General features: G+C 37.4%; 1 protein-coding gene across 1 annotated transcript in view; it reads left to right on the top strand.

Annotated features, from left to right (window-relative positions):
* The first annotated feature begins 1,520 nt into the window (after positions 1-1,520).
* The window catches only part of zgc:77784 (uncharacterized protein LOC402947 homolog), a 61,518-nt gene continuing 44,575 nt past the window's right edge, over positions 1,521-18,463 (top strand). Inside the window, exons 1-2 of the mRNA XM_051863504.1 lie at positions 1,521-1,983; positions 9,467-9,793. Coding sequence (XP_051719464.1) covers positions 1,923-1,983; positions 9,467-9,793 — 388 coding nt within the window. The 5' untranslated portion in view covers positions 1,521-1,922. The remainder of the gene's footprint in view (positions 1,984-9,466; positions 9,794-18,463) is intronic.

The raw sequence follows: 18,463 nt of genomic DNA, 5'->3' as shown, positions 1-18,463 counted from the left end.
GCACGATTCTGTTGAGCTTACAATTGCAATGGCCAATCAGAGGTGTTCAGATTAGTCATCGCTGAAACGCCGGAGTTTTGTTCAGTGCGCTAACTGAACTCGGAATTCTGACTGAATTCTGCACTCTCGCTAATGCTCTCAGTCTCATCATAAACAGATAAACATAAACAGTTTTGGTGATTGTGCTCTTGAGAGCGTCGAAACTAATATAAACAGGTTTTTCTATTTACAACGTATTTTTGCAGCGTTGAGCAATGTAGCCAATCACAAACATATCTGATTTCTTGTCCAGTGCTGAGATCTGCACACTCAAATCCTCTCATTATAATTTAACTTTTAACAAAAACGTATAGTTATTATGTAGGCTAAATAAGATATTGTACAGTCAGCTTAATCGATTAGCAGAACTTTGTGAGATCGCGATGAATTATGAGCGACAGCTTAGTGATAAAGGAAGCGGTTTTATGCACGCTTTCTAGGCCTAATTCATTCAGAATTTGAAGATAACTTTTTTTTTTTTTTTTTTTTGCGTTTATGCTGGGATGTGTAGGTTGCTGATAGGCGATTTTCATGTTTATTTCATGACATAGACTTATGTGTTTTTATGGAGGAATCGCATCTAGCCTTACCCTAGAGTTGGCTCACTCTCCGCCTATGGTTAAAATGTATGTTTTTAATGCAACTTTCTCCCTTTACACACTTTGGTCAGTTCAAGAATAATTTATGCAACTGAATTTATTTGAAAGAATCAAAAGTGCAGTTTCTTGTCTATCCTTGTATTGGTCAACTGGTCAAGGTTGATATGGGATTTATAAAGTAATTAGTAATAAGTAATTAACTACTTTTTAGAAAGTGTAATTCGTACAGTAATCTAATTACACTGTTGAAGATGTAATTAGTAGCTAATAATTACTTTTTTAGAATAACTTACCCAACGCTGTAACATTTTGGTAACACTTTATTTTACAGTGTCATTGTTACACATGTTACATCTAGTTACTGTAGTAATAACTAAAAATTATGCATAATTACATGCAATGAACCCTAAACCAAACCCTCACCCTAAACCTATAGTAAGTACATGCAGTTAAATATTACTCACTTAAATGTATAATTACACTGTAATAAAATAAAGTGTAACCTATATTTTCAATAGATATGTTATATATATATATATATATATATATATATATATATATATATATATATATATATATATAAGTGATTGGGACACTTTTTGCCATTGAAATGACTTGGAAAAAAGTGTCCCAATCACCCTGAATTCACCATACACACACACACACACACACATATGTGTGTGTGCGTGTGTGTGTGTGTGATTTACTTTATACATTTAAATATATATACAATTTATTTATAAAGAAAATCATTATAAAATAACAAATAAAGTTATTGTTTGTTACTTGTTATTTAGCGAAAAAATCATAAGGCTAAACAAAGCTGTCGCTTTAAGATTTCTTTGGGAAACGCGCTCTGGTCTCGCGGGCGGACTGAAGCTCCACGCGCTTCATTCTGCAGAGCGCTGCCACACTCGAGCATCTTATTCAAACGCCATACAGTGAGCTGAATGGATGAACAGCTTGTGAAGTCTGTGTACCGCATCAGCGCTTCAGCGGACGGACACTACAGCCAAATGAGTGACAGAGGGAGTGAACAAACTAGTTAGACATCAGAGTCGCCATGCAGTTCCTTATACAAATATCCGCGCGTTTCAGATTAGGCATCACTCAGACTTTATCGTAATGCGCTGCTGTGAATTTCTCCGAGAGAGCAGCTGAAGTGCTTTTTTTCGCGCTCAGTTAAAATTGTTTCGCTTGGCATATTCCACTGAGAATGTATTTTATTTAGAAACGGTACTTATGCCGTAGAAAACATTGAAAGTCTTGTTGGAAGCCGGACAAATGGCTTTTGTTGTCATAGGAACCCTGTTACTGATGCTCTCCAACATCTACAGCTCTTCAGGTGAGTTAAACACTCGTTTACTGATCTGATTTAAGACTTTTGTTAGTATATGGTCACTATAAATACAGCCAGACGGCAGGCTTTCAGTTGGATATTTAACTTATTAGATGTGAATTCTTTAATACTGTAGAAGCAACAAAGATGAACATAAATCAAAACAAATCCTCAAAAGAAAATCTTCCATTTACTACCAACGTTGAGTAACATTAGGTCACATCTTGTTCCGTAACTACTGTCAACTGACTGCACATTGTTTAAAATGTAGGCTACATTAATATTAATATTATATTGCATGTTTCCAAAATGTTATTACTGATGAAGTTGAAACTCTAAATGAATGAAAACAGTAATGTTTTTATAATATAATGATGGTTTTTATAGACAATAATAAGAAAAAGTTTCCATTAAAACATTAAAAAGATTCTAATCACTCTGGATTTAACATAAGACAGCTGTGTTATAAAATATTCATGTTCAGGCACTTATCAAAGCGTATTACAAGAAAGACTACTGTGTTTGATTTCTTTATTTGGTAGCTACAGTAGTATCATTAAAGAAAGGCATTTCTAGTTATTAGAAATGGTGTTTATTTTTCCTTAGCTTTGTTTCTCATCCATTATGACAGTACTCACAGTGGATGTTTCTATGGACATGACACCAACTGTTACGCTACTATATGAGTAAATATTTATACAAGAGCTGTTTCCATGATCTCCTTTAGCCTGGAGTGTGTTTACCGTGTTTGATTGCGGTGAAATGACCTGTAAGAGACTGACCTAATGTTTGGCAGGTGCAAAGAGTGATGCCACTGCTGTATCATCAGTCTGCAGGGCGGCATGATGTGTCCCCCTGCTGAGGCCAGCTTAATGGCCTTCTGCATTAAAGGAGTACACGGCGAGCTTTAGAAATAGACTTTATGAGTTATGCATCTGTCTAACCCATTGTGGGGGTGCCCAAGCTGAAAGGATGCTTAAAATAGAGCAACGCTTGTAAGGGGTTTATCAATTTGACAGTCAGCTGTGAATAAGAAAAGCATTATGTGTACTTAGAGAAAGTTCTGAGTTAAAGCATACTATGAAAGATGATAGATAATAGCAGAAATAGTCTGGTTGCTAAGAGACGTCTGTACCACAGGCAGATCTGTTCACAAATTGTTTTTGAAGATGTCCTTACTCTAAACCAAGTTATTTTTTTAAATAATCCAATATATTGTCCATTTAGTACATTGTGTCATCTAGGATATACTTGGATTAAATGCAGGTCTAATGATTATTTTAAGGAATGTTGACACCATTTACAGTAACAACATCACATCAGCCTAGCTTAATTTCTCTATAGACCAATGATTCATTCGGCTTGTTGCTTTTCACTTAGCAAATAAGTGTTCCAGATTTAATTTTCCTAAGTAAATGTGCTTGTTCCTTAAATAGCGGTCATGTGGGTGTGTTTGTGTTTATATTTATTAGCAGAAAACTGCAAAATCTCCCGCAGCTGTCATTAATGTAAGAGGTCTGACTGACATAACAAAAGCTGTTCAGTTTGTGTTACTAGCAGTCACGTTAGGGCAAATGCCAGCTACGAGAGGTTGAATGGGGTTGACAGAGATAATGGCGTTTCTGAAACGATGACAAATGGCCTGAGATGGATCACCCAGCAGAGATGTAAGCTCTCACAGTTAGTCGATAAAGAACAGTTTTTGTGACGCTGTGAAAAGCGCTGTGCCTGGCGCAATAATGGGTCTAGGATTCATACCAGCAGATCTCTTTCATGAACGACTACTTTTTGTTCTTTGATCAGTGTACACCAGTACGCACCCATTAGTATCATCTGTTGAGAAAAGCATTGGATCATTACTGATCCCAGGGAGCCAGGTTGATGCTCATGTTATTTGAATGTGTTTGAGGCAAACAGCTTTGAAAATTCGACTGGGCACGAGGTCCCCGGTCGCCGTTTTTCAAAACGTATTAGCATTAGTGATGGTACATTTAAGCCCTAAGGAAATAGAGGGTGAAGCATGCATGTCTAATATTTGTAAATATTAATTACTCTAATGCTTTACATAACAGCATAGCTCATAGCCATACGCCAAATATAACTTATGTCAACAGGATTCTAAAGGAAGACACTTGATCCTCCTGTGTTCACAATAGCAAATCATGTTTTTATGATCTGTCTATCTATCTATCTATCTGTCTGTCTGTCTGTCATTTGTTGTTTATTAAGCTATCTATCTGTCTGTCTGTCTGTATCTATCTATCTATCTATCTATCTATCTGTCTGTCTGTCTGTCTGTCTGTCATTTGTTGTTTATTAAGCTATCTATCTGTCTATCTGTCTGTATCTTTCTATCTATCTATCTATCTATCTATCTATCTATCTATCTGTCTGTCTGTCTGTCTGTCTTTCTGTATCTTTCTATCTCTCTATCTCTCTCTCTATCTATCTATCTATCTATCTATCTGTCTGTCTGTCTGTCTGTCTGTCTATCTGTCTGTCATTTGTTGTTTATTGAGCTATCTATCTGTTTATCTATCTATCTATCTGTCTGTCTGACTGTCTTTCATTTGTTGTTTATTGAGCTGTCTGTCTATCTATCTATCTATCTATCTATCTATCTATCTATCTATCTATCTATCTATCTGTCTGTCTGTCTGTCTGTCTGTCTGTCGTTCATTCTGTTTATTGTTCTATCTGTCTCTGTCTATCTGTCATTTGTTGTTTATTGAGCTATCTATCTATCTGTCTGTCATTTGTTGTTTATTGAGCTATCTATCTATCTGTCTATTTATCTATCTATCTGTCTGTCTGACTGTCTGTCATTTGTTGTTTATTGAGCTATCTGTCTGTCTGTCTGTCGTTCGTTCTGTTTATTGTTCTTTCTGTCTGTCTGTCGTTCGTTCTGTCTATCTATCTATCTATCTATCTATTAGGGCTGCACGATTTATTGCACAATACGAAAAATAACATTGAACTTAAACGCGATTATTGCTTAAATGCAATTGTTAGTGCGATTATGAAATCACAAAGGCTGTGATTATTTTTTTTATGTGCAGCTTGTCAGTGAAGTATGGCTCCAAATGCTAATCCACCTGAAAGCACTGCGAGTTTGAGTCGCTTATAATGTACATTTGAAAAAGCAACACGCGTCAAACATCTTTCCAGACATGAGAATTATTTATTAACATCATGTCCAACAAAAGACATCATTTAATAACATGTTTTTACTCCAAACTCACTTCATAACGACAGATAAATTTTAAACTTCAAAGTTTGTTTTGATAAACTTTACTTTTTCATTTGAAAATGATAGTTGTATGAACTTATTTCAGTTCATTTTAATTCTTTATTGCTATCAAGATTTCTGTCTTGTTTCATCCTGTCAATTCATCTATTCTGAATGGTGCACACAACTGTGTTGAACAGTTCTGCTCTCCTATAAAGACAGCCAGCCTTTGCTATGACACAGTATTAGTCTATCCTGAATATTTATTCACCAGCATATTACATTTCTTCTCTCCCAGCTCTGTTCTGACATGTCAAAGTTTCCACGTTTTTAAGTTCACAAACATGTTGTGAATTTGCAGCTAATAAAACGTATCTGAAAACCCATTAAAAATCTATTTTTTTTCCACCAGTCAGAAAATCACTGAGAGATGCTGCGAGAATTACAATCTCTCAGATATTTCTCATGTGATTTGCATGGTAAATATTTTGCAGCTCTATGTGTGACTGCATGGCATCTTCCAGTGCTTTTTCACTTGATTATGCTATGGGACTAATTTGGTTCACATCTGTCCAAATGTAACCTTCTTTCCTGTAAGATATGAACCTGTTAATGTGGTCTTATACCTCTCATTCACACTTTCCAAAGGAAGCAGCAACTGTGTACATTGTTAAATCACTGACAGATAATTATCCTTTCAAATCGGCATGGCTTTTCATGTGTGATGGGATTGAAAAGCAAAGGCTTTTATTTGTTCCTTTCATTCTCTCACAAGGACCAATTAGCTTGCTATAACTTTAAAAATGATGATGCCTCAGAGTAGTGGGGAGTTATAATCTTGAGTGCTGTAAACGGATGGAAACATACTTATGCTGAGTGTAATGTGCAGCGGGAGGCTGATGAACTATTTAGGTGTTCATAACCGAGTTTTTATGAAACTCATTAGTAACTTCATTGGATTTAGCTTCACCAAGAATAAACACCTTATGCTATCTAAGGGCTGTTTTCTTCCACTAGAGTGCTTTCAGAAAAATTAAAGAGATAGTTCACCCAAAAATGAAAATTACCCCATAATTTACTCACCCTCAAGCCATCCTTGGTGTATATGACTTTCTTCTTTCAGTCCAACACAATCAGAGTTATATTAAAAATATCCTGGCTTGTTCAAGATTTATAATGGGAGTGATTGGAGGATGAAATTTTGAAGTCCAAAAAAGTGCATCCATAATAAAATGTACTCCACGTGGCTCCGGGGGTTAATAAAGGCCCTCTGAAGTGAATCGATGCGTTTGTGTAAGACAAATATCCTTATTTCAAACTTTATAAAGTAGCTTCCGGCGCAACAGCCATACGCATTCGACTTGCATCTAAAAAGCGTTAATTTCCCTGACGTAGCACACAATGACATGACGTACTATGCGTTATAACGTAGTACATAGTGTAGTATGTCATGGCGTAGCGTAGAACATCATTGCATTCTGTACTATGACGCAGAAGTTAATGCTTTTTAGACGTAAGTCGAATGCGAATGGCTGTTGCGCCGGAAGCTCGTTATTTTACTCTTAAATATATTTGTCTTACACAAACGCATCGATTTGCTTCAGAAGGCCTTTATTAATCCCCCGGAGCCACGTGGAGTACGTTTTATGATCAATGGATGCACTTTTTTTGGACTTCAAAATCTCATCCTCCAATCAATACCATTATAAAGCTTGGACGAGCCAGGATATTTTTAATATAACTCTAATTGTGTTGGGCTGAAAGAAGAAAGTCATATACACCTATAGGATGACTTGAGAGTGAGTAAATTATGAGGTAATTTTCATTTTTGGGTGAACTATCCCTTTAAGTATTTATCCTCCATTCCATAGATGCTATTATTTTATTGCTGCACACACTCACTAACTGTTGAAAATGTCCACCTTTTTAACATCAAGTAAAACCCAAAACATGGCCACTGCTGTGCATTGCACTGCAAGTATTCCACCTCTTAAAAGTCTTCGCACATAAAGACGAAACCCTCTCTGTTAGTTCTGTAGCCCCGGCTAGAGCAGAATTCAGCACTAATGGGCGGTGAGGTTTGGAGCCTCATTCAACAGCCGCAGCCATGCTAGACTCAGCCTTAATGTCAGCTTCTTTTAACTTCGCACTGATTTTGTCCGGCTCTCTGGGCTGAAAGCTTAATAGGTGCTGAGTCATCAGCCTTTGAGAGGTTCATCCCCAGATCCCTTTCCCACTGGCCATTAGAAGCCTCTCGCCTCTATTTCCATCCTTTCACTGATGCTGGTGTAGACTGTAGTTGTGTGGTTGAATGGTACACCCCAGGCACTCTATTACAAAAGGTTTTTTTTTTTTTTTTTTCACAAAATGTTTTGTTAAAAATGTTATTCAAGTAGTTCCACACAAGTGTTAAGCAGTTTCAGCCCTTCTTAGTTTGTACTCAACAAATTCAAGCCAATTAAGTCAGGGTCAAACCACCTTAGACACTGGAGGACAATATTTAGATAACTAAAACATCATGAAATCTGCATCAGATGTAGTATATTTATTTAACAGACATGCAGTTAGCTAACTTGTCATTACGCTTGTGTCTAAGTAAAGAAAGCTGATATGGCAATAAACTCAAGTAATGAAGGTTAAGCGCATGAATTAGTACACAGTCGTTTAGCAGACATGTTTATTAAAGCAATTTACTCAACCTGGGGTTAAAGGATTAGTCCACTTTAAAATAAAATTTTCCTGATAATTTACTCACCCCCATGTCATCCAAGATGTCCATGTCCTTCTTTCTTCAGTCAAAAAGAAATTAAGGTTTTTGATAAAAACATTCCAGGATTTTTCTCCATATAATGGACTTCAATGGACTCCAAATGGTTGAAGGTCAAAATTACAGTTTCAGTGCAGCTTCAAAGGGCTTTAAACAGTACCAGATGAAGAATAAGGGTCTTATCTAGCGAAACGATCTGTCATTTTCTAAAAAAATACAACTGTATATGCTTCATAAACACAAATGATCGCCTTGCAAGTGCTTCGCCATTCCGCCTTCCGTATTCTTCAAAAAGCTTACGCTGTATGTCCTATACCTTCCCTATTCAACTTACTGAACGAACGCAGCGCCAGTTCCATTTTTTCCGTAAGTAGAATAGGGAAGGTGTAGGACATACAGCGTAAGCTTTTTAAAGAATACAGAAGGTGGAATGGTGGAACCACTGAAAGCTGTAATTTTGACCTTCAACAGTGGAGTCCATTGAAGTCCACTATAAGGAGAATAGGGTGACATAGGGGTGAGTAAATTATCAGGAAAATTTTATTTGAAAGTGGACTAATCCTTCAAAGGGTTAGTTCACCCAAAAATGAAAATTCTGTCATCATTTACTCACCCTCAAGTTGTTCCAAAACTGTAAGACTTTCATTCATCTTCAGAACACAAATTAAGATATTTTTAATGAAATCTGAGCAATTTCTGTCTCTCCATAGACAGCTACGCAACTACCACTTTGACACTTCAAAAAGTTCATAAAGAGATCGTAAAGCTAATCCATATGAATTGAGCGGTTTAGTCCAAATTTTCTAAAGAGACACGATCGCTTTATATTGATGAACAGATTGAATTTAGGCTTTTTCCAAAAATGAACAAAAGTCTTACGGGTTTTGAACGACATGAGGGTGAGTAATTAATGACAGAATTTTCTTTTTCGGGTAAACTAACCCTTTAAGGTTTAAAACTTTTTCCATAGGGGGATTGAACCAGCAACATTTTCATTAATAACCCTTTGCCAACAATATTTTATTTTATTTTATTTTATTTTATTTTTTTATTTTTTAATAAAATATTTTGTTTAATTTTGCTTTTTCATTTTTGTTTAAAAATGTTTTATCTTTATCAAGAAGTTAGGTTTAACTGGTTTCCTGGTTTCCATTTAAAGACTTTTAAATGGAAATTCGTTTTTTCTTTTCCTTTTCCAGTATTTTATATATACATTTTATTTTATTTTGTGTATTTTGTTTTATTTTATTTTGTGTGTGTGTGTGTGTGTGTGTGTGTGTGTTTGTTTGTTTTCAATATATTTTTACCCATAAGTTAAGTTTACACTATAAAACTAATTAACACTACAAATGTGTTCATGGAAATTAATGGGTTTTTTGTGTGTGTGTGTGTGTGTGTGTTTTATCCAATATTATTTATATATATATATATATATATATATTTGAGAGAGAGAGAGATACTGTATATGCTTTTAACTGTTTAATTCTTCACAGGGTCCCGTCCACGTTTGGAGGATGCTCCCCCCAGGATAGTGGAGGATCCCTCTGATCTGATCGTGTCGAAGGGTGAGCCGGCCACCCTGAACTGCAAGGCGGAAGGTCGGCCCACGCCCACGGTGGAGTGGTATAAAGACGGCGAGCACGTTGAAACTGATAAGGACGACCCTCGTTCCCACCGCATGCTGCTGCCAAGCGGCTCCCTTTTTTTCCTGCGCATCGTCCATGGACGCCGCAGCAAACCCGACGAGGGTGTTTACACTTGCGTTGCCCGCAATTACCTAGGAGAGGCCGTTAGCCGAAATGCCTCGCTGGAAGTAGCCAGTAAGTACTTTCTGATGAATTCCACCTTGTTTTGTGATTCTAGATGGGGCATAGCTGTGCCGAAATAGAAGTAATCTATTCCTCTCAGACATGTCCTGAGGTTTTGTTTGTTGAGTTCTTTGTGGCAGGCTGCTGCTGAGTTTTTTGCCTGTTGTGACAGTGTGTCCTCCTGCTGTGTGACTGTGCTTTGGGCCTTTGGCTCAGCTGTAATCCAGCTCCCTGGCACCGGAATTACACCATATCCTGCTCCTCTGCCAGAAGAAACTGGATTAGCAAGTTCATTAATTAGAATAGGAATGCAACTAAGTTTGCTCATTACCAAAAAAACCATCAATTTCCTGGTGCCTGTTTTCCACATGATCTAATTTCCACTTATGCAAACTGTATTTTACAGTACACAATTGCATTTCCCGTTGCTCCCTGTTCTTTTCAGGAGTCTGATTTTTCCCAATTTTATGTGCCGCTTGCTTGGAGATCCGATCTGATGGGTCAATGTCATGTCAAGCCCATTTTGATGCATCTACCGACTTGCCGAAAGAAATGATTAAAGTGTTTCCCCATTCGAAACGGAATGAGATCTTAAAATAGACATCTTTATCTGCTGAGTGAGAGTCAGGCCCTTAGAGCCATTACAGACTTTTGCTTACTGTCCCAGAGGACGCTGAATAGCAGAGCATGCTGTGTGAAAATGATTTGCAATCATGCACTCAGTGGTAGATCCTATCCTGAAGTCTGCATACACTCCCAAATAGCTGTTTGTATTTTTGGCTACCTATAAATAGCATGGAGGGGAATACTAGCAGACTCTAGCGCAGTATTTTAAGACCTAAATCTCGTTATATCTCACTATTCATTCAAAAATGAAACTGCTTTTAGAATGTGGATTTTTTTTCGAGCACAAGATTTGCTGAATGATGCTACGCGGCCTTTAAATCCAAGTCATAATTACCGCATAGAAAAATATGTCGTCTAAGCAAGACTTACAAGATTTATTATGTACGATTAAAGCCAGAAAGAGAAAGGAATCATAGCTCTCTAGAGTCTGTATAGATCTGCACTCAGCACTCCTTTGAGCCTCAAATCAGGCTGGATATTAGCTCCTGCTGCACAATGTTCATGAATTAAGTGTTCGCCCTTGTGGAAGATGAGACTCGGGTCATACACCGGGAGACCCAGCTCACCGCCGGCCGTATCTTCTCCTCAGCAGTGATTAATGTGCTAATTAGAGCTGGACAGTTGCCAGCGCGACCGCGGCATGAGGGCAGAGTGGGTGGTTTATGAAGACGGAGGATCCTGAGGGTTACAACAGGTGAAGGCAGGAGCGAGAGTGAGTGATCCTTCACACATCTTTGAGACCGCATGCATGTCCTGCAGCTCAGATTATAGCAGCAAGCGGATTGAGGTGGGAAAAAAAATGATCGTATACATGGGATCAGCCTGTTTGTGATAAGTGAGCAATATTTGCCATGATAAGTCTGATGCGGCCGTGCCCATCTGTTAGATATTTCATCTTATGATACTCATAAACACAGAGAGTTGTTGGTTTATGAAATGCTCACTTTGTGCTTGTTTGTTGGTGAGTCAATCGTGTTTTTCAGTATTAGGCACATGTGTGATGTGATTAACTGTTCTAGTCATGAATGTCCTTTGTGAGAGAATTTTTGGAACCACATTAGTAGTTTGATCTGTGCCCACGTTTTCAGTGTTTTTGACCAAAAAAGAATAATGATTGTAATAATGAAATTTCATATTTGGAATTTCAAAGTGTGTGTGTGTGTGTGTGTGTGTACATATATATATATATATATATATATATATAATATGCTTTTGTCATTTTTAATAGTTTTTTTTTATATAGCTTTAATTTATTTTTATTTGTTTTATTTTCATTGATATCTAATTTTAGTGTATTAAAGACTTTTAAATAGAAATTAGTTTTTTTTTTGGTCCAGTATTTATTTATTTATTTGTTTTATTTTTGTTTGTTTGTTTTTTTTAAATATAGGCCTATATAAATTTTTACCTAAAAATTTGTGTTTTTATTTAAATGTTAGCTAAATATCAAAGTGTTATTTAAAAAAAAAATATATATATATATACACATATAGTAAGTTTATGTGCTTTGTCATTTTTAATAGTTTTTTTATTTTTATTTCAGTTTTAGTGCTTCAACTTATTTTTTCAGTTAGTTAACAGTTCTAATTTTCATTGATTTTCTTTTGTTTTTTGTTTTTTTTTTGTTTTTCATCTAATATTTATAATTTATTTTATTTCTACAGAGCCCCAGACATGAGGAAAAAAATAGTAGGCTAAATCGTGCGCACGACTTACTAATTTGTTCCCTCGATTTACTATTTTGTTCCCTCGATTTATAAATCGTGCGCATGATTTAGTAAATCGAGGGAACAAATTAGTAAGTCGTGCGCACAATTTAATTTTTTTTCTTGCATGTCATGTAGGGCTCCGTATATTTCAGCATTATTTAAATTACTGAATAGTTTTAATATTTTCAAGGTTTACTTAAAGGGTTAGTTCACCCAAAAATGAAATTTCTGTCATTAATTACTCACCCTCATGTCGTTCCACACCCATAAGACCTTCGTTCATCTTTGGAACACAAATTAAGATATTTTTGATGAAATCCAAGGGTGTCTGATCCACACATAGGCAGCAACAACATTGTACCTTTTGATGTCCAGAAAGGTAGTTAAAAACATGGTTAAAATAATCAACGTGACTACAGTGGTTCAACCTTAATGTTATGAAGTGACAAGGGTACAACACAGGTTTGGAACAACATAATGGTGCGTAAATGATGACAGAATATTAATTTTTGAGTAAGGCATTTTTGAACTTAGACTTACCATTTTCTCTAACATTATAGTCATTATAGAAATGATATTTGTAAATGGCGGAGTCACATGACCATGCATGTATAGAGTCGAGAAGTAAGTTCTTCAAATTCTGTACATACTCTGACAGTAGGTGTTTTCAGACAGAAGCCATTTACAACAGTGCGTTTCAAGCAACACTCACATTTTCTAAAGAATATGTAAAAAGCGACTTTATTCATCAAGGTTTAAACAGCCGTAGCAAGTAAATCGCTCTCTTGTAACGCTTCTGTTGTTCATGCATTTCAAGGTGCTTTGACAAACAAAAGATCTGCATTTTGTGAACAGCCAGTGTTGTTCTGTAATATTAAAGAGTGCACCATTGAGAGAAGGTTAAATCTGGGTCTTACACTAATATATTAATCCATCCAATGCTAGACTGTGGTGTATGGGGGGATATAGTATTATCCATGTAACATATGTATGCCAAAGGACCAATGCTTAATCTGACGCTTGTCATAAAGGCAGAATGACAAATGGCAAGTGCGACTTGTGGTGCCTGTTATTTTTTTGGCGGAGGTAGATATTTAGCTCTCGGCTTGAATACGAATCCATTCACGTATTCTTTCAAAATAGCAGCTTTGTGTTGAAGCTTTTATGCAAGAGAAAAGCTGTATCTATTTCAAAGCATTGAATGTGGCAGTCTGTCTGGGGTAGCAAACTGTCGCGTTCCCTGAGCCTGGATTAAGATAAAGTAGGACAAATGAAAAATAAAACTTGCTTAAAAGGCTCTAGCCCAGCTGTCCCTCTTTCTCCCAGTGTGGGATTATAAAGTAATGATGCTCCGTGGCAGCTTTTCCCTAATACATCTTTTCCCATGCGCTCTTATCTAAACCCTCTGAAGGGCTGTTATGGGGTTTCTTGCATGCACAATGTTATTGAACATAACGCGCTCACTATTTATCTGGCACATCTTCCATGCTCTTTGTCTATTTCATGTAATATGCATACAATTTTCAGCTGTTGCACTATGTGATTTTCAGAAGACAATCTCCGGCTCTGTGACGCCAAGTCCTGTCCAGTTATTGATTTTTTTTCAAGAAAGCATGTAGAAGCCGGAAAGCGATGTTAAATGGGATCATTCTGAAAGGAAGTAAACACAAACAAGTGGATTAAGCCAGTCACCCTCTCTCTGGGTTGGTCAATTAGTCTTGAGACGAGGAGTAACGTGGCGTGGGATTAGCCCACCTCTGGGATGGATTTATTTATGCAGCTCTGAAATGAACAATAACAACATTCTGTCTAGTCCACACACACTTCCAGCCATATGTCAGAATGCCGGCCTGCCGTAACCCTTCGCAACCAAATCCACGTTCATGCACCACCATGTAATTACACTTTAGCACCTTACATAATATTGCATGTAATTGTCAGGCTGAAAGTGTAGGAGTGTTTCAGTTAGCCTGAAACATTTCACAAGTCTCCTCCCACTTCCTTACACACACACACACACACACACGTCGACAGATGGCCGCTTGTCAAAACCGACACGGATTCTTCAGGTTAGAATGATTGTCCTTTTAAGACCAACGACTGAGTCACAAACGGGTCAGTGTTTTGTCGGTCTCCATAGTGGGGGATGCAAATGAGCAGCCGTGTGTAAGGAAGGAGAAAGAGCACGTGGTGAGTCAGTGGTGGGCTATTAATAATGTACATCCCAACAGGCTTGTCATTTACAATCATTCCATGATCTCTACAGGGGGGCGGAGAAGAAAGACTTCTAGCCTTTTGAAATGAGCTCGAGTTGAGTTGTTGAAATACCATACTCAAACACATGAGTTGTTGAAATACCATAATCACATTTAGACAAAATCACTGTTTTTGGATGCAGTGATGAATATGTTTAGGTTATATTCACTGCAGGAGCTCCATGTGGTGTAATAATATCTAACAACCCAACAGGCTAACTCATGAAAATGGGTCAATTGCTCAAATGATTAGGTACTTATTCATTACAGCAATGGCTGTGTCTCAAAACATAGTAAACTGTATGATTTTATATATATATATATATATATATATATATATATATAAATGGTTAGTTCCTGTCCTTGATTCTGATTGGTCAATAGCTGTGTTTTATTCATAATAAAACACGGCTATGACCGCTTCACCCAACGGTTCTGTGTATCACTACACAACACCCTTAGCAGCCACTCTTAGCAACATAAACTGTATGTTCTCAATTGATATCGTTCATTGAAGCTTACTGTTTTATGTAGAAGAGTGTTGTGAGAAAAAGATCGAGTGAGCGAGTTTATTACCTGCATTCAGATTTAGCATCTTCCTTCAGGTCAGTCCTATGTTCAAAATAAAAAATGTATTATCTTGTCCTTTTAACAGTTAAGGGGTTTTCCCTGTGACTGACAGCGCTAGTCAAAGCATTTGTCAGTTGCGTCTTGTTCCGTTTTCAAAACAATTCAGTCTTTTCAATGTAAAAGTCTACTGACTGACACACTCATAAAGACAGCCTTTGCTGCCATCTAATGGCATAATAATGTAACTTCTGTTGCTCTTCACGGTCAGGGACTATTTTTTCCGGCGGAAGGAAAGCTTTTAGTGAAAGTTTACTTCATGAAAGTTGCATTGATACATATTTTTGGCTTTAATATTTGTATTGTGTGGTAACCGTTTTATAAAAGCAATAAGGTACTCGAGGCTAGTGCTGTATCGTGAATAAGTCACGGCTGAAGGGGTTGCAGGCACTCCGCGAACAATGCCCTTCAGCCGTGACTTATTCACGATACAGCACAGCCTCTCATACCTTATTACATATATATATACGTCGGCACAGCTCCTCAGTGCAGATTAATCTAATGTTTGCTGTAAGTCACCACATCAGTGTGGATACTGTACTTCGGAATCACAGATTCCACAGCTTGGAAGTATGACCAAAATAAGAGTTTTCACAGGAAAGTGTCATCTGAACAAGCAAGTAACAAATCTGCTACTTTTGTTCTGACCAACTGAGAAAAAAAGCATTACAACAAATCGCGCTACCAATGGTGATTAAATCTAGCGATCACTTAGATCGGATCACGGCAAACCGTGCAAATTATTATTATTATTAAACTTTGTTCTCAAATTGTTAATGCTAACAACATCAGCATTGCGTGACTATGTGTATTTAGTGTGTATTAGCGTTACCTGTAGATTTCAATTTCTGTAGCCACTCCGCAGTCCGAAGTCTTTTGCTTTTGACTATGGATGAATCTCCAGTTGTCACTGATGATTGTTGTTTGGACCTTTCTGGATTACAATCCACCATCAAAATGACAAGTTTAATTATTGCAGCTGCTGTGATGCCTGCAGCATCCTCACATGAGAGAGTCTACTAGCTGGGACTCCTTCTTTATGTAAACAGACGTGACGAATTGCTCGAATTTCTTGCAGAAACCCACCAGTACCACTCAAATTAGAAAACATTATTACAAGCTTACCGTTGTGAATCGGACTAAGGTAAGGAGATAGTTTTGAACACTGGCTGGTTATGTACTTGCTCAAAAATTGATTTTGGATCATTTTTAACCAAAACAGTTGTGGACTGCAGCTTTAACAATGCTGTGGTGTTGGATGTATAAACCAAAATAGAAAAATTTTGAGTTTAAGTTCAATTGATTTGGGCAATACTTTTCACTATATATATATATATTCTTAGAAATTTTCTGCAGACCCACAAGCACCAACTTGCAACCTGGCCTAAACAGCATTTTTAGTCTTGGAAAGCATCTCGCTAGATTTTGAGACACAGCCAACATATAAGGAAGCAGTTCCTGCTAATTCATGTCCATTTATTTCTGTACATAATTTAAGCAGCAACAGTAATTGGCTTGTATAGCATATGTAAGGGATGATGATGATTTTGCCTTGCATGGTCTGCTCAGTGGAAGGAAGCCAAACAGAATTAAGAGAATGACCATAATGTTTTGTGCCGGTCACGTGACCCACCCAGGCTTTCAGCTGTAGCTAATGAGTCTCTCTGCTCATGTCACTCACCTCACAGATGATTAAAAATCACATTGCTTTCCCCTCTTTGTGCTTCATAATAAAGTGTAGAGGATGAGAGGGGGAACGAATGGCTTCCTGAACACACCGCCAAGAGGGACGAACCCTGTCAGAGCCAAGCGTGTATCATTCTTTCCCATAACTAGGCATGTGGTATGGCCGAGGGCACTTACGAGCTTTGTGTGCGGGCTGGCCAGCTCTAGGTAAACGGTGACACTATTTTACCCTCTCTTTTCTTAACCAGCACTCATGAATAACACATGGCTTCGTCTCCTGAAAAATGCAACATGCTGTGGGCTGTTTTGGAACAGCCTGTCCTTGTCCTTGCTTGTGCATATGCCTCCTGCGAGTTAAATTCTGTTCAGGAGGTGACGGCCCACCACAGTGGACTGCAGGGGACAGAGAATGTATGCACACTGCCAATTTGCAAGCTCATGCATGCAAATATGTATTACACTACTGTTGTTATGGTTCTGTTTTGGGGCCACCAGTCACTCTCAGCATCAACTGTCATTATCTGAATGACCATCAGATCTGCATTGATTGGAGGGTTTCCCATCGGATAGGTTTTGCGGAATGGGGCAGATGCCTGTATTGGGTGTGCCGTTAGTCGGTTGGCCACTTTTCTGCAACATCTGTGCTCTTTCTGTCGTAAAACATGCTTTTATATGCTAGGGATGGCTTGTGCTTTGTTTGTACACTGCCAGAGTGGCCCAAGGGAATGAGTGGACGCTCATTTAACAGTGACAGACAACCATGATGGAGTCAGCAGCTCTTACCGCCAATGGGGGAAAAGGACAACTGAATCATTTTATAGTCAATTAGTTTAAAAACATAGCTTTCGGGGATGAAATTATTTATTTGTTTGCTAATAGCATTTTTAAATGTCAAAAACGTTGTGGAATTGGCTTTTGGTTTCCGGCACGTGTTAATTTTAATTAGTATATTTTGTAGTATTAAAATTGCCATTTATAAATTGGAAAAACGTGCCTTTACCTCCAAACGTGCCTTTACCTCCAAAAACATACTTTAACTGGAGTTTCCAGCTAAAACGAACCCTAGCGGCAGTAAAATACCAACTACTTTTATTCCTCTTCACACAAATTATGATTACAGGGGCAGATTATTGATTAATAAAGACTTTTGCATGGTTCCTTGCACAATACATGTCATGACAATAGTCAAAACAATAGTACGCATGGCATAGTAAACTTGTTCGGTAGCTCACCTGGTACAGCATTAGGGGCGTTCACATAGAACTCGTTTTTCCATTCCACTGCAGTACTTTTCCATTGTTTTTCAATGTAAACATGCTAGACGGACGTATTTAACCGCTAAGCTCACATCTTTTGCAGCGTCTCGCACACGACACAGCATTCTAGAAAAGAAACAAGTGATGATAAAAGAGACCAAAGACTTGTAGAATGGCTTTGTTGTTTGAGTAAATGCATTTAAATCTCACGTTTGCTTTTTTTAACACTATGAGTTAGGTTTTTGGTTAGGGTTTAACGGGGTACATTATTTTCAAACTTGATTAACCTATTGGTGCATTAACTTATTGGTTGATCGGTGATCTGTTTTGGATAAAACTGAACTTGCTTTTAGTTACCACTGACTGGACTTTTAATTCTGAACTGCCGCAATATATACAGGAACCAACTTAATAAAACGTTGCCGGATTCACTTTTTTCTGTTTTTATATAGTGTCATCAGGAAATATTTTTTCCATTCATTTTTCTTACAGGTATTTATAAAAAGTCTTTGTCAAAACATT

The sequence above is a fragment of the Ctenopharyngodon idella genome, chromosome 15, assembly GCF_019924925.1.
Source record: "Ctenopharyngodon idella isolate HZGC_01 chromosome 15, HZGC01, whole genome shotgun sequence".
Lineage (NCBI taxonomy): Eukaryota > Metazoa > Chordata > Actinopteri > Cypriniformes > Xenocyprididae > Ctenopharyngodon > Ctenopharyngodon idella.
The sequence above is the reverse complement of the archived record's forward strand: the minus strand, read 5'-3'. Positions and strand labels throughout refer to the sequence as shown.